A 14788-nucleotide genomic window follows, 5' to 3' on the forward strand; every position below is an offset into this window, starting at 1 on the left:
GAATGAATTCAGTAAAGTGTGATTATTAGTGTATAATCTGCCTGCATGACTGTAAAGTTCATAAAACAACTGTACACTAATAAGGATCAGGCCTCTGTGAGAGGGATGTGTCTGTGGGCGGGGCTTCAGAGGAAAAGCAACCAATCAGAGAAAGACTTCCTGCAACAACATGCATGATGAAAGGTCACTGCCACGTAGAGGACCAGCACGTCGCTGCTTGTTCTCTAAACTTGTTCTCTAAACTTTAGCTTACCTGTTTATCCTTCTTGAACTTTAAGTGTGGTGGCAGCATGCTGCTGGTCCTCTGCTCCGCCCTGCTGGTGTCTGTCGGCGGTGGGAAGCTGCCTGAAGCCGAGGTGGAGGTAGAAGTCCTGCACAGACCTTTTCTCTGTCACCGAAAGTCAAAGTACGGAGACCTGATGCTGGTGCATCATGAGGGCTACTTTGAGAACGGGACCATGTTTCACACCAGGTATGTTTCATGAAAGTTTCAAGTAGTTGCTAAAAAGTCCTCCTACGTAACTCCTGGTGCTTCCTGTGCAGTTAATATAACGGAAGTTACTTTTTTTCTTTTACCTGCCAGGTGTCACTCAGGTGTCACTACTACTTGACTCCATTCCAAAAGTGCGCGCGTGTTAAATCTCCATGGTAACGCCTCCATCTGTCAGGGTCACGTGATAAAACATTTTCTAAAGGGTCAGTTCAGACAAATTATTAGAATAGACATTTCTCACTTTCTTCTAGTGGTTTTATTTGATATGCTAAAAGTTTTGAGATATTCATCCCTCAAACTAATAAAACTAATATCACCAACCCATTTTTTAGGCTTTTTTCACAGCAGCCAAGGATTGTGATATTACGAAATCTGAATTTATTTTTTCCTCAATATGATTTTAGTGAGAGAATGTTTTTGTGATTTGGGTGAATCGACCCTTTAATTAAAGAGATTTATCATTAGTAATGTGAGAAAGTTATCAGAAGGATTGAGATTAATCTCCAAACTCATTGACCTATAATAATAATAATAATAATAATAATAATAATAATAACAATACTCAGAAATAAATGACAAGTTTATGTCAGGAAATAATCCAATAAAAACACATGTATATTTCGTGTTGTATACCCATGTTATTTAGGGTGAAGATTTAAGCCTGGACAACATTTAATTAAAAAAAAATGTTTTGGCACTGTAAAGTTAAATTCATTAAAAAGAATGATAACATCTTGTTTGCATTGCATGGTTTTAAGTCAGCTCTGTAACTAAGGGTTGTTAACTCTTTTTAATTTCCCCTGTTATTACCTGTTATTGTCCCTAAAGAGGTCTTTCAGACCTTCTCACAGTCCTTCCCTGTTCAGACCTTTCACTCTCCACTATGTCTGTGTATGTCCACCAGTCGAACTGAAGGTGACAAGCATGCCATGTGGTTTACGCTGGGCATCAGAGAAGTGATCAAAGGCTGGGACAAAGGCCTGCAGGACATGTGCTCTGGAGAGAGGAGGAAACTGGTCGTACCTCCAGCCCTGGCCTACGGGAAGGACGGCAAAGGTACTGTGGCTTTATGTCCATACAGTATATGCATGCAAACCTCACTGCATGCTGGTATTACATACATGGCACTGTCTTCATAAACGTGTTTGAGGTTTTACCAAATGCGTATCCTGTATATTATGCATGTATATTACTTGTGTGTCTTGTTTTAAATGGCTCTCCAGGACTCCCACGCTGAATGAAGGTTTCATTCAGCAATATTAGTCCACTTTCTCTCAACATGGAGCATGTGAACAATGCTATGCTTTGTCCTGGTAAGAACACACCACCCTAACCCATAACATCTGTCTCTTCTGTGCCTTACTAACTGTTGCTATGACAACAACAACCTGAATGACTTGCTATGACTAATAATGTAACCTAAGTTTATTTCTCATTAACACTTTCAACATGTTTTTTAAACTTATTTACTCACAATTTAACTCCAAACCAGTTGTTTTCTTCATACTGAAGCACTCTCACAGAAACCTCAGGTGACAGCCAGCCTCAGTTTTAGCTGACCTCTTGCCTTGTGGTTTTGTCTGGTCAGGTAAGATCCCACCTGAAAGCACGCTGACCTTCGTCGTCGAGGTGCTTGACATCAGAAATGGACCGAGGTCACATGAGTCTTTCCAGGAGATGGACCTCAACGATGACTGGAGGCTCTCCAAGCATGAGGTACACCCATATTGCTTATTGCATATTGATGTTGTTTTTTAACAAACCAAGATATGCAATTATCAAATGGGCAGTTCTAGTTTTTAAAGCCTCTGAACAACCACACAGATGTTTTCAGTTCTTCTGGCTGATTATACCTCTGCTCAGGTTGAAGGCAGGTGGAGCTGACAAGAATTTATTAATGGTGCCTTCAAAGGGGTCGTGTTTACCGTGTTCACGAGAAGAGTCCAAATGAACATCCCCCTCTTTTAGTATTTACGACCTCGTAAGCGGAAAGTTTCTGAAAGCTCAGAGTTCACGAGTTGTGACGTGTTTGTTGACGTTACAAATGGCGGGGGTCATGGAAGTTAATTTTTCGGGTACATAAGTGAATATATTGTAATTTTAGTCGTATATTGTTGTTCTTGGTAATTTTCTAATATGTCTGAGGAAAATGTTGATTTTCCCAACAGCCTCATATTTCTCCTCCGTCATTATGCATTTGCATTTCCTGCATTATGTTGCCCACTTGCTAGCTTGCTAAATCGTTCACCTCTGTGGCTTCTATACCGACAGTAACCTTAATATTGCCGTTGCTTAGCAGCGGTGTTCTCACGACTTAACCACTTGAGCATCAAGCATATCATGTACACGACTTCCCATGTTGTAAACGCAAGCTCTGGAGTTTCATTTTAAGGCAACCATGCTTCTCAAATCTTCATCTACCAATAAGAATGATAAACGTGTAATTTGTCCCGCCCTAACAGGTTCAACAAAGCTAACAAGAAGATGTCACTCAGTTAGTCTATTCACGCCCACACAGTCCTGAGAGGAGGTCTAATCAACCAGATTAACTGAATACACTCGCTGGGTGTTCAGAGGCTGCATTGTAAGGATGTAACTGGAATTTGATTTCTTTATCTGTCTCCAGTAACACAAGAGCTTTTGTTTTCTCATCTCAACCCGTCTCAGTCTCACTAATCGTCCTGCTCTCACTCGATCCACCAGGTGAAAGAGTATCTGAGGAAAGAGTTTGAGCGTCACGGCTACCCGCCCAACGACACGCTGCATGAGAACATGATGGAGGACATCTTCACCAAAGAGGATGCGAACAAAGACGGCTTCATATCCTCCAGAGAGTTTACTTACAAACACGACGAACTTTAAATTCTCTCTCCCTGTCCCACAAACCACTCAGTCGTCCAGCGTCTTCCAGTTTTTAATTCAGAGTTTTATTGTTGAATTATTATGAAAGTGTTTCACTTTTATAGAAGAATTGTGTTTGTCTGGTGTGTGTGTGACATGTAAACTCCTCCTGTGTGAAGCTTTGTGGTGAGCTTTGAGCCAACAGGTTTGTTTTACTTCTTCTTTGCAATTTTGTGTATCTACTTTTACAAAAGTCCATTCCACTCCGTCTTGCATATAACATTTTAAAAAATGTATTTATGCAATTATCAGTGTCACCAAATATCGGATAGAAAAAACAGGCACGGAGCAAATGCTTGTAGTGGCAGTGCATCCAAAGTAAGTGGATAACAGTTGCCAAATTTGGCTGTGAAATTCCCCTTAATGGAAATAAAGTGTTTATTTCCTTTACAAAATGTTACCAGATCAATGTAGTTTACCTTTTGTGGGTCCATTACGAAAGGAATTGCTTTTTCTCCTGTACAGTAAACGAATCAGCCCACTTCAGAGAACAAATATCATTAAATCAGGCCTCATTTAATGCTATTTTCTTGATTTAATGACGATTGTTTTTCGGAAATAGACTGATTCGTTTACGATAATCGATATGATGAGATTGTGTGTGTTTAAGTTAAGTCATGGAAATGTGAACTTTGGTATTTTTAATTTTCTATCAAGCAGTTAAACGGGTATTTCTATAGGGCATCATTAGTTTTCCATGGTAGACATGATAACTTGACATAGCAGGAAAAGCAGGTGTGAACAGGAATGTAACCACTCTGTTTCCTTTTCTGTTAAGTGCTCCCAGTAAGCCAGCATATGCAACACTCAGGCCCTGGTAAACCTAAATGGAATGCAGCCATAATTGACGTTATTAGAGACACCTGTTTGACATGTGAGAACAACTCTGAGAAAGCTGCATTGACACATGCAGACACTGTAGTGTCAATGCTGAAATGATATATATTGTTCAGCCCTGTTCTGCAACATACACACAATCTAATTCTTGCACATCAAAGTTTACCCTATTGTGTCTCAGGCAGCTCAATTATCTAATTATGAATAATTCTCTACCAGCTAAAATCCAAGGAAGACTCATCTCAAAAGACAAGGTGTTATTAACTGTACTTGTTATTTTTAATAACGTGCTGGAGGCTGTTTTGTTGATATTGCAATGTTCCCACAGTGCCAATTAGAATCTGGGCCGTCCAGTTTCTATAACTTCAGGGTTATCTAATTTAAACGCATCAAGACTCAACTCAATATGCAAATACCTGTTGTGGTAAAGGCAGATTTTAATGTCGTATTTTACAACCAATATGATCATTAAAGTCAACTTTTTAAACAAAATACTGTGGTTTATTTGGTGGTAACACTTTACACATTGAACCAGCAGGTGGCACTGTTTTGACAGGTGTTAGTGTTGGTTAATACAGGGAGAAAGGAAACACTAAACCTCATTATCTATTCATGACACCTCAGTGTAACTTAAAACACATGCATTCCCATGATTATAAAAGCAGTAGACAGTATATTCTCTTCTACACTTTTATGGATGCGTTTATAAAAATAATGACATAAACACATGAGAGCACCACTATACAGTATGTACAAGGATTTATGAACCCTCAAGGTTAACATATCCAAGTATTCACCTGCAAGTTTTTTCACATTGAGTTGAAAATGAAGTTTACATAGTCTCCCACTATTAAGGGAAAACAGATGACATCTTGAGAGGATTGTCCTGCTCGAATGTTTTAAAAAAAGGTGTAGGGAGAATATCGTTGAAGGACATTTGTACAAGGAACTTCTTCTTGTACAGTAGGCCACAGTTTGCTTTTATAAAAGAGCTTTACTATCTGTGTGTTCAAGAATGTTTCTAGGTCAAATGCAGACTCTAAAAGCACTACTGCTTAAAGGGACAGATCATGACATCAAATCAAAATATTCTATTCTGTATGTAGATACTGAAATGCTTAAAAACAGTGTCAAGATCCATGTTAAATATAGCTGCTGGAAGACACTGTATATACTGTGTGTGTGTAGAGTCTGTATGTAACTTATGAGTATGAGTAGGGAGAGCCCTCCTCCTCACACACATTCAAAACATTCCACACTGGAAGAGGTCAGAGGTCACATAGTCAGAATAAGGCGGGACCCTGTTTGACACTCACATACACAAATACACTAGACAACAAACAACACACACTCAGAGCATGCAACCAAATAAGCCCATGACAGTTATGTTATTGTCATGAGGAGGAGGAGGAGGAGGAGGAGGGCCGAGTTTGGGGGGGATGAAGAACAGGGCGAGGCCTGGACTCATCTGAGGTGTGTCATAATAGCAGGTGGTTTGGGGTTCACTGTAAGAGAGGAAAGAGGAAGACAAACTCAATAGATGATATTGAAGAAGTCATGGGTTGAGTAGAGAAATAATGAGTGTGCCGTGGTGCTACTTACCTCTGTTTTCTTTGCTGGGGTAGATCCGAGGGAAAGGCTTGAATTCTTCGGGAGGGGGGAAGTCCTCTACGGGGTGGAACTGGAACTTGGATTCAAAATTGTCTGCTAGAAGTAGATGTACAGTAAAGATGCAATTAAAGGCCGCCATTGTGTCCTCATTTTCAAATAGAGGGTTATTCAAGCTCTATCTCCCTAATCTGCGTTTTCGAAAATAAACTCATGCCATCTTCTCATCCCATCTACGGTACTTTGGCTCTGCAAATTACATTTTTTTATCCATAAAAACAGGGAATTACAGGGCTCCTATTATAATTAAATCAACAACAAGTTGGAAATGGGTAGAAGGTAGAAAGGTATATACATAAAACAACATAAAAGTATATTCCACAAGCAATAAAAACTGCTGTGAAAATATTAAAACTTTAAATTTATGTCATGCATACAATTTTGTTGTACTGTATACTGCTTAGTGCATGTGGAAGGGGGCCTACAGCAGTCCATATTGTCCACATGGATGATGATGATGGAGGAAATAAGATAATAGGTAAGAAACTTGAATTAAATCAAATGAAATAAAAAAAAATCAATTTAATTTAAAATATTAAATAAAATAAAAAAATATATATTAAATTACATAAAAAGATATATATATTAAATTAAATTGTACTTCTAGTCTTATTTCACGCCACTCTGAATAAGAAAATCCACTAAAGGCCTTCTAAAATGTCAGATAAATAATGTCAGATATATAATTGTAAGACACACTCACCCAGGCTATACAGGTGTCCATTCCTGAGACTTGACGGAGGCAGGGGAGGTGGTGGAGGAGGGGGAGGAATGCGGCTGGACAGCTCGGTAGAGGGGGAACGAGCCGGGGGAGCTGGAGGAGGAGCCATCCGACCCACACCTGTTGCCATGGGTGACAAGAGAAAAGGAGTCAGACATCAGCAATAAAATCTACAACATGAAAAATACATCAAAATCCAATATGATTGTTGATAGTTGTGATAACAGAGACAGCAAGGCCACATCCACACTATTTTTTCTCTGTGAAAAAAGCATTGATTTGTAAATGCTGCTAAGAAAAACACAACACATACCCTGCTGGCTTTAACAACCAGCTGTAACAACTGCCACAGTTTATAACCTATACTTGTTAGGATGTTCCAGACAAGTTCCAAACGCACAACTAACAATTACTACAAATACTTCTACTGGTGTTTTTCTCCATAAACATGTTGTTGAATCATGTGATGTAAAGAGTACTTCAGATGAAACTTTGTTGTATTTTTCTTGAGTTTAAAAAGAAAAGTCTACACCTCATCTGCAAACTGGATTTCCAGGGTTTATTCTTCTCCAGACTATTTTATAGCAGTGGTTTATAGCAGCCTGTTTTTGCTTGCGACCCCTTAAAAGACAGTTATGTCTACTTACAACCCCTCTTGACAGTTTACTTTATATCCATTAGTTGTGAACAGTTCCACCAGAGAGCTTTTTTTTCCAGAATTTACTTAGTTGAACAATTTCTACATACATAGAAAACAGTATTTCACAAAAATAAAGCAAATATTAGATAAAAGTCAGGAAAAAATAAACCAATTCTTTCCTCCTATCCTTAAAATCATCTCGCAACCCGTCAGATTTAACTTGTGACACCCTTGTAGGGTATCCCAAAAACCTCACCCTAACTACTGTTTTAGGGTGCCTTCCTATCTAACTTGTAAATGAGATGATATAAAGAAAACCATGTTCAATCTTTCTCTTGTACATCTAATGCATCATCTTCAGTTTCTTAGGTTGGCTCCATCTTAATAGCAATACTTAGGGCTGAACATTGTGTTTGAATATGAGTGAAAATCATCTCAATCACCACTGACTTGAAAAGCTCACTCAAAACAAATATGACAGTAAGTTATTTTTTTCATCAACAGAAAGATGATTGTTGAGATAAAAGACAATTCCTCATCTTGGCGTCAACCTACCTGCACTTCTGGGCACAGCAGGCGGCCGTCGGGTGGGAGCGTTGCAGGGGTACGAGGGAGGCAGAGAGCGCATGGTCGGGGAGGGCACTGCGGCCAACTTGGGAGGTGGAGGGGGGAGGTCGGTTGGGCAGGTGGGGGTGAAACAAGCTGGGAGAGGGGGAGCAGGAGGTGGGGGAGGAGGTCCCAGTGGGCTGTCCCGCAGGATGGGGAACCTCGAAGGTTCGGGGTGGACTGGGGAGGGGGGCGGCGGGTAGAAGTACCCCGAGGAGCGGTCCCCTGCTGGTGGAGGAGGAGGAGGTGTAGAGGACTGGGAGATGGTGGTGTGGTATGAGTGCTGGATGGGGAGCCAGGTGGGTTTGGTGATGTGGGATGGAGGAGGAGGAGGAGGGCAGGAGGGGAGAGGCGGAGGCCTGTTGGCGGGTCGGTCCTGGAAGGCTTGAGGTGGGGGAGGCGGGGGAGGAGCAGAGGGAGGGGTGGGTGGAGGCGGAGGGGGAGAGGAAGCGGGGAAAGAAGGTGGGTGCTTGCTGCCGTGAGAGGGGGAGGGAGGAGCGGAGGAGGAAGGAGCGAGCGGACGGTGGATGGAGCGGAGGAGCTCCGCCGTCCTGTGAGGCTCAGAGAAGCTGCTTGTGTCCGCTGGCGACGGGGCGTTCCACAGAGGCTTCAGGGAGGCCGAGGAGCTCGACCGCGACACTTTAACAAACACAAACAAGAGAGAAGTCATTGGATGGTCAACACATATACTGTATATATAATATATAGATTTAGTAAGAGCAGGACATTTTGCATCAACCTGGGGTCTTTCCTGCTAAGTCTCTTTGTCCAATCGGTCTGAGAGCGGGGAACCCTCCAGCAAAGAGCCCACTCAGAGAGGGTCCCATGGGTGCCATCCCTCCTGATGAGCCCTGAGAAGCCCCAACACTGCTGGATGCATCTCCAGCGCTAGCCTTGGGATCTGGGAAACAACACATGCACACATACATTACAATTGATTCATGACAATGACATCACTGGCATGCTTTAATGTTCAAAAAGCGCTTTATTTTTCTAGTGTCTTTACCTTTAACTGCGTGGCTATCTGTAACTGTAATTTAGAGGTTCCCTCGAGACAATAAAATGTATCTTATGTTATTATTAATAATCCAGTGCAACCAATGGACTGCTGTGCTTAACCTTGGAGAAGACACCAGTGTGTTGGTTTTGTTTTGTTTTTGTTTTATTTATCTCTTTTCCTCTTATTCCGTACATGTCTAAACTATATGGGAGTCTATTTCTGATAGATCTCCTGTTGAGTGAAGTGATTCTTGTCTGTTTGTGTCACCTTGTTTCAACTTTCAATGAAATAAAGACGCAGTAGTTCAGGCAGGGACATGAGTAAATTTTGCACCACCCAAATCACCCTGAGGGCCAACTGCACAACTTTTCACAGAATCAGTTGGTTTCAACTGGCCTGGCTCCATATACACTACATGGAACTGTAAGCTACTATTTACTGGCCAATTGCCACATGTAAGTGAAGATAATTCCTTGACTAACTGAACGAACATATCGTTAAAATATTATAAAGATTATTGAGTTGACTCTCTTTGTTTTATTTCCAAGGGAGGTTGTGTTTTTGTCGCTTTCAGGTTGGGCAGGGAAACAGCTATTTACCAGAAAGGCAACTAAATTCAGATTTGACGATTTTATTACATGGCTCTGTAGGAAGAAAGGGATGCTTGGAAATGGAGAAATGGTGACACAGACCTGCCATGGGAGATTCAAAATAAAGGCGTATCTTACAGATATATCGATGTTTTCCCTTTCGTTGTTAATTGAATTGCTATATCGATCCAGATCAATGGATCGTTAAACCCCGATATGATACGCTGACATCTATATTTCAACTATCCAGCATGATTTCAGATGTATAGAGATTATTGAGTTGACTCTCTTTGTTTTATTTCCAGGGGAGGTTGTGTTTTTGTCTCTGACATTGAGATGAACTTCTGGATGGGCAGGGAAACGAATGCAACAGAGCTATTTACCAGAGTAGCAAACAAGTACAAAGTACATTTAATGTCCTTTGCATCTAAAAGTTTAGGGGAATTTGCTTGCAAACAAACAGTCAAATGCTCACAGACTGTACATAAAACATAACATAATGATTTGCTTAAGTCTTGTAGTATACTGTGGATACAATGTATGTCTTGTCTATGGTGATTGTCACTGTACTGTAGTAGTTTCCTATTCTGTCTGCATCCTTATCAGCTGTCGGGCATTCCTTCCTGAAGTGTGAACTACACACTGTCTCTCTTTTACCCTTATACATCACACTATGGCAACCCAACACACAGACACACACCATTAAACCCCGTTCCTCTGAGCTCCACTGTGAGAATTACTCGACTTACTCGGTGACACCAGATGCACCTGAGCACCATTTAGTGTCTCAACACAGGCCGAGTGCGTCCACGTGCATCTTAGTAGCATGGTACATTAAAGATGTTGCTCTTACTATCGACGTCGGGGGCACTGCGGTCGTTGACCTGTGTGACTTTCTTGAGTCTGGCTCCTTTCTGGATGTCGGCCAGCAGGGCATTCCTTCCACCTCCTCCACCTCCTCCTCCAGACTGGAGCTTAGGAGGCTCCGACGGACACTGTCACACACACAGAGACACAAAAACAGCTTTTATGTAACCAGTGTTTTGCCCCATATGTGTTCCTCTTCAGGACACTAAGTACAGTACAGACTATTTTGATAATCAATTAATAATTTGTGGCATTTATAAAGAATAAAACACCAAACATTAGGCTCCATTTGGTGCTTTTCTGTTTCATATTATTGTAAATTGAATATCTTTGGGTTCGGACTGGTGGTCAGACAAAGCAAGATATTTGAAGAAGTCACCTGGGAGATTTTTTCATTTAATTTCTTTTTTTTTTTTTTTTTACTTTTTTCTGACATTATTATTAACATTGAATAAAAAAAAATCAACAGATTAACCACAAACGAAAAAAAATAAATAGTTGCAGCTCTGCTAAGTGTATTTTCAAGATTTTTGGTGTTATTTGATGTGATCATTTTACATAAAGAGGTGGGTGAGAACAAATGCACGGCACTATCACCATCTACTTCGCCTCAACTCTTCTGACAAACATACAAACAAAAAAAGGAAGACGGTGCAGTGAAAGCATTCAGCATTCAGAAAGCGTTAAACAAGAAAGAAGAGGAACGCATTAAACGTGAGAGAAGAGGAAGAGATCATTTGATAGAGAGATGAGAAGCACCGGCGTGACTTCAGTTTATTGATGTTGTCCTGCGGTGTGGCCTCGTTCGCTGGCAGCGGCGACTCATTTAACATGAGGACACTGAGTGCCTGCTGTAGAAACATAACACTCTGCTGCTACTGAGAGTCTGCTGTCTGCCCTACTCTGCGTGTGTGTGTATTACTTCAATCAATAATGCAAATAACCTACAGGTGACGGTTGACGGTCAGTGAAAAGGACACGAGGAGTGAGTGTTTACAGTTGCATGAGATAGAGAAGAGAGTTAGAGAGTCTTACCTGGGGTAGGGGAGCGCTTGGCGGCGGTGGTGGAGGGGGAGCCATGGGAGGCGGAGGGGGAGGAGGGGGGACTGGCATGCTGAGGCCTCAGATACCTACAGAAGACAATGCACACCCTATAACTGAAACTATTCATGCACAGCAGACCACCTTCTATATCAGAAGCTGCTACTGTGTCAAGGGTCACACTCGGTGACCTCTTACCTTCTTCTCTGAACAGGAAGAGCTTTCACAGGCGTACGGCGCAAAACAGGAAGCAGCGAACGCTCCATCCTCTCTAGAGAAATCTGACATATCCCCTCCCTCCTCCACCCCCAGCCCTGTCCTCCTATTCTTCCCACAATGCCCTGTGGCTGGACTTGGGAGAGGAACAATGGAGAGTGTTGTGTGAAAAGTAATGGACCCCAACCCTTCAGTCGCTCTGCAGTGACCGAAGGCCCTCGCTGCAGTAAGCGAATGGAAAACACATTGAGGAAACTCCACAGGAAAACGCTACAGCGTGCACACACATTGTTCTTTTTTTTTTTTTTTTCCAGATTATGCTGAACATGCAACAGGATGTCTTGTGGTTCAGTAGTCAAAAGAGATAAGCATCGGTGGCGAAACAGCAACTTTCCAGGAACAGCTCATCATGTCCAGGGTTATATTACATCACCGTCTTTCAGTCTCCACATGTTGTTGGCAACTCAGCTACTAAGTGATCCACAGCGACAGCCACTGAGACCTCCGCACAACTTTCTTGACATCATAAATTCTTGACGAGCTGTCTTGCATTAACTGAAAACAGCCCGAGGTTTGTGCACATTCGGTTCTCTGTGGTATTTGCACGATCATGATCCTCCTGAGCAATTTAATAAAACACAGAACAAAACCTGTTTTTGTTGAATCTCTGTGTATCTGTCTATCTATCTATCTCTTGTTTATGTGTGTTTGTGTGTGCAAGTCACCTCCCGTCTATGCAACTGGCAGACTGTTCCCCCGTTGCTATTTCTATCTTCATATCTGTGTCAGGCAGCCTCCGTGACACTGCTGGTGTACAGTAGAGGTCTTTAAAGCTGGACGCTGGCTAGCTGAGCTCTAGAGGAACAGGTGGGACACTGAGTGGACATGCACCTCTCACATCAGCTGTTTTGTCTTTGACCTGTAGGACGTCTTGCTCGTCCTGAAGCAAAGATCTGATGACACACACACAAGCAGCTGGAAATGGCAGCTGCTGCAGCCTTAACAAGAGACTTCTACATATTCTTCAAAGACATGCAGAAAGAGACCCAGCAGAGGCTGTCCCAACTGACCTGAAGAATCGTTATTGTATGAATGAATGAATGAATGAAGAAGGTGCAGCTATAATATCCTATTTGGGGTCTCAGAGACCCCATCTGTAAATGGTTAAATACAATGGATTTTCATGCTCTATGATTGTGTTTGGTGTGTTGACAGTACTTTTTATGCTGCACTACCCCTCCCAAATTCTAAATAAATAAATTAGATTTATACAACAGTTAATATGTCTAACAGGGAGTTACAGCTATGTAACATACTGTACTTTTGGTGGGGTTTTTTTTGTCTGTAAATTAGTTTTTGGTTAACAAAATACTATGTATTATTATTCATGCACACTCCATATAACATTTAAAACGTGGGATATTTCCTTATTTGGTGTAATAGCAATAATTAATGCGCATTTCTGTATTTTGTCACCTTCATCAAATGACTATTTAACACATACAGCAGCTAAACAAATGAAGAAGTAACGCCAATGTCTCCAAAAACACAAGTGGTAATCATTCTTATATATTATGTCTATTGTTTCTTTGTTAACCTTGCACAAAAATAATTTAAAAAAATATATATTGGTAACTTTTGTGAAAAAGAAATGCAACTATAGGTATTATTATACTGCATTATTTTGTCATTTAGTAGAACAACAAAATGCATCCTATCCACTAAAACAGAAAAACCTTGAAATTGAAAGGTATACATTTGATGAGCCATGCTTTTGGATAGTAATAAGACAAGATGCTTGAATAAACAGTTCTTGCTGCTTGTCTGTCTCTTATATTTACACATTTCATCTGGCAGTATTGCAGGAATAAGAATAACCACCTGTTTGTTTTTTTTATTTTAAACAAAAAAATGTAACTTGCACACTTTGCAAATGTGCTGTTGCAAACTTTGGTTATTCTATGGTTATATTTTACATTCTCCATGTTAGTTGTAATAGTCTGGTATATTTATAGTGTATTCTAATATATTCTTTATATTGTGCATTCTATAAATATGATCTCTAGTGTTTATATATATATTTTACACAACAATTTCCCAATTTGAGATCAATAGAGTTGGCTCTATCTATCTATCTATCTATCTATCTAGTCAAATTTATTTCTATAGCACATTTAAAACAACATGAGCTGACCAAGGTGCTTTACAGACATAGGCAGAATAAAAACAGGTCAACAGAGCAGACAACAAAATCACACACATCCATAGAAAGAGACCAACAGTAAAAGACTGTTATAATGAGCATTATAAAAGGCCAATTAGTATTCACAATTCAAGTACATTCAAAAGCATTCTATCTATCTATCATATCACATCATAGCCTAAAAAATGTGCATTAATAGACAGCAGCGTTGTCTTACCTTCCAAAATATCTGTAATCCACCTGTTTGCAGAGAAAGCTTCTTCAGTGAGACAGACCACAGCACACTGACCTCATAGTGCGCTCCTCGTGGAGTTATTTATAGTCCAATGAGGACACCACGTATCCGGCCCAATAACTAAACCTCGAGGAAACGTTGCCAAAAGTTCAAAAAACTTTTCATCTTCCTTCACATTGGTGTCCACGCCGAAAAACATGCCATAGTGGTCGTGCGCAACGGTCCCTTTCTGCGTGTTTATTCCCATGAGAGCGCACTACTGCAGGAGTGAGAGGCCACACCTTTACCGCCCACCGGGACACAACACTGGACCAATGACAGAGACAGAGAGAGAGACAGCACACTTGGATCAGTGTTGTCGCCTCAATTCATGCTGAAGTTGCCAAGAAAACTTTCCCTCACCTTGAATTACACCTGTGCGTAAAATAAACATCATGAAAGCATGAAAACTGGTTCGGTCTGAAAAGTGAAGACGTCTGCATCTGAGACTTTTCTCTACACTCTTTTGGTTCTATTCAACTCTATTTTTTTTCCTGCTGTATAATTGCACATTTTGCACCCCCTTGTGCTGAAAATATGCCATTACAAGAAGTCATCCTTATTCAAAAAGGTGTGCATTCAATATCAAATTGAATTTACTGCATTTTAATTAACAAGTTCATAATTAGATATTTGTTAATTACATCTTGAAAATCATATTGATCTAATAGCCATAAATAAGGCATGAGTCATGACCCGGTTACATAAACACACACACACCTCAAACCTTC

General features: G+C 40.8%; 2 protein-coding genes across 4 annotated transcripts; one reads left to right on the forward strand and one right to left on the reverse strand.

The window, feature by feature from the left end:
• Positions 1–166: 166 nt before the first annotated feature.
• LOC119503414 (peptidyl-prolyl cis-trans isomerase FKBP14-like) lies at positions 167–4715 on the forward strand. Its single transcript, XM_037795207.1, has 4 exons — positions 167–472; positions 1398–1549; positions 2082–2209; positions 3197–4715. Exons 1-4 carry the CDS (start codon positions 291–293, stop codon positions 3353–3355), a joined length of 621 nt encoding a protein of 206 aa, XP_037651135.1. The 5' UTR covers positions 167–290; the 3' UTR covers positions 3356–4715.
• Positions 4711–14352, reverse strand: wipf3 (WAS/WASL interacting protein family member 3). Of its 3 annotated transcripts, XM_037795204.1 has the most exons (9): positions 14001–14343; positions 11563–12520; positions 11359–11453; positions 10310–10451; positions 8606–8767; positions 7816–8505; positions 6603–6740; positions 5834–5938; positions 4711–5736 (listed from the first exon to the last, which is right to left on the reverse strand). In XM_037795204.1, the coding sequence occupies exons 3-9, from the start codon at positions 11434–11436 to the stop codon at positions 5696–5698; spliced, it is 1356 nt and encodes a 451-aa protein (XP_037651132.1). In that variant the 5' UTR covers positions 11437–11453; positions 11563–12520; positions 14001–14343; the 3' UTR covers positions 4711–5695. The 3 variants fall into 3 exon arrangements, with proteins under 3 accessions (XP_037651132.1, XP_037651133.1, XP_037651131.1); XM_037795205.1 differs by lacking the exon at positions 11563–12520 and having other exon boundaries at positions 5834–5935; positions 14001–14352; XM_037795203.1 differs by lacking the exon at positions 11563–12520 and having other exon boundaries at positions 14001–14340.
• Positions 14353–14788: the final 436 nt, after the last annotated feature.

This window comes from Sebastes umbrosus, chromosome 15 (assembly GCF_015220745.1).
Source record: "Sebastes umbrosus isolate fSebUmb1 chromosome 15, fSebUmb1.pri, whole genome shotgun sequence".
In the NCBI taxonomy this organism is placed as follows: Eukaryota; Metazoa; Chordata; class Actinopteri; order Perciformes; family Sebastidae; genus Sebastes; species Sebastes umbrosus.

Bases quoted from the DNA above. Each gene is read 5' to 3' on its own strand.
- wipf3 (XM_037795204.1), bottom strand. From the start codon at position 11,436: ATGCCAGTCCCCCCTCCTCCCCCTCCGCCTCCCATGGCTCCCCCTCCA. The intron at 10,452-11,358 runs GTAAGACTCTCT...TGTGTGTGACAG, and splicing joins CAAGCGCTCCCCTACCCCAG to TGTCCGTCGGAGCCTCCTAA. The intron at 5,939-6,602 runs GTGAGTGTGTCT...ATCTACTTCTAG, and splicing joins TGGACACCTGTATAGCCTGG to CAGACAATTTTGAATCCAAG.
- LOC119503414 (XM_037795207.1), top strand. From the start codon at position 291: ATGCTGCTGGTCCTCTGCTCCGCCCTGCTGGTGTCTGTCGGCGGTGGG. The intron at 473-1,397 runs GTATGTTTCATG...TATGTCCACCAG, and splicing joins GGGACCATGTTTCACACCAG to TCGAACTGAAGGTGACAAGC. The intron at 1,550-2,081 runs GTACTGTGGCTT...TTGTCTGGTCAG, and splicing joins CTACGGGAAGGACGGCAAAG to GTAAGATCCCACCTGAAAGC.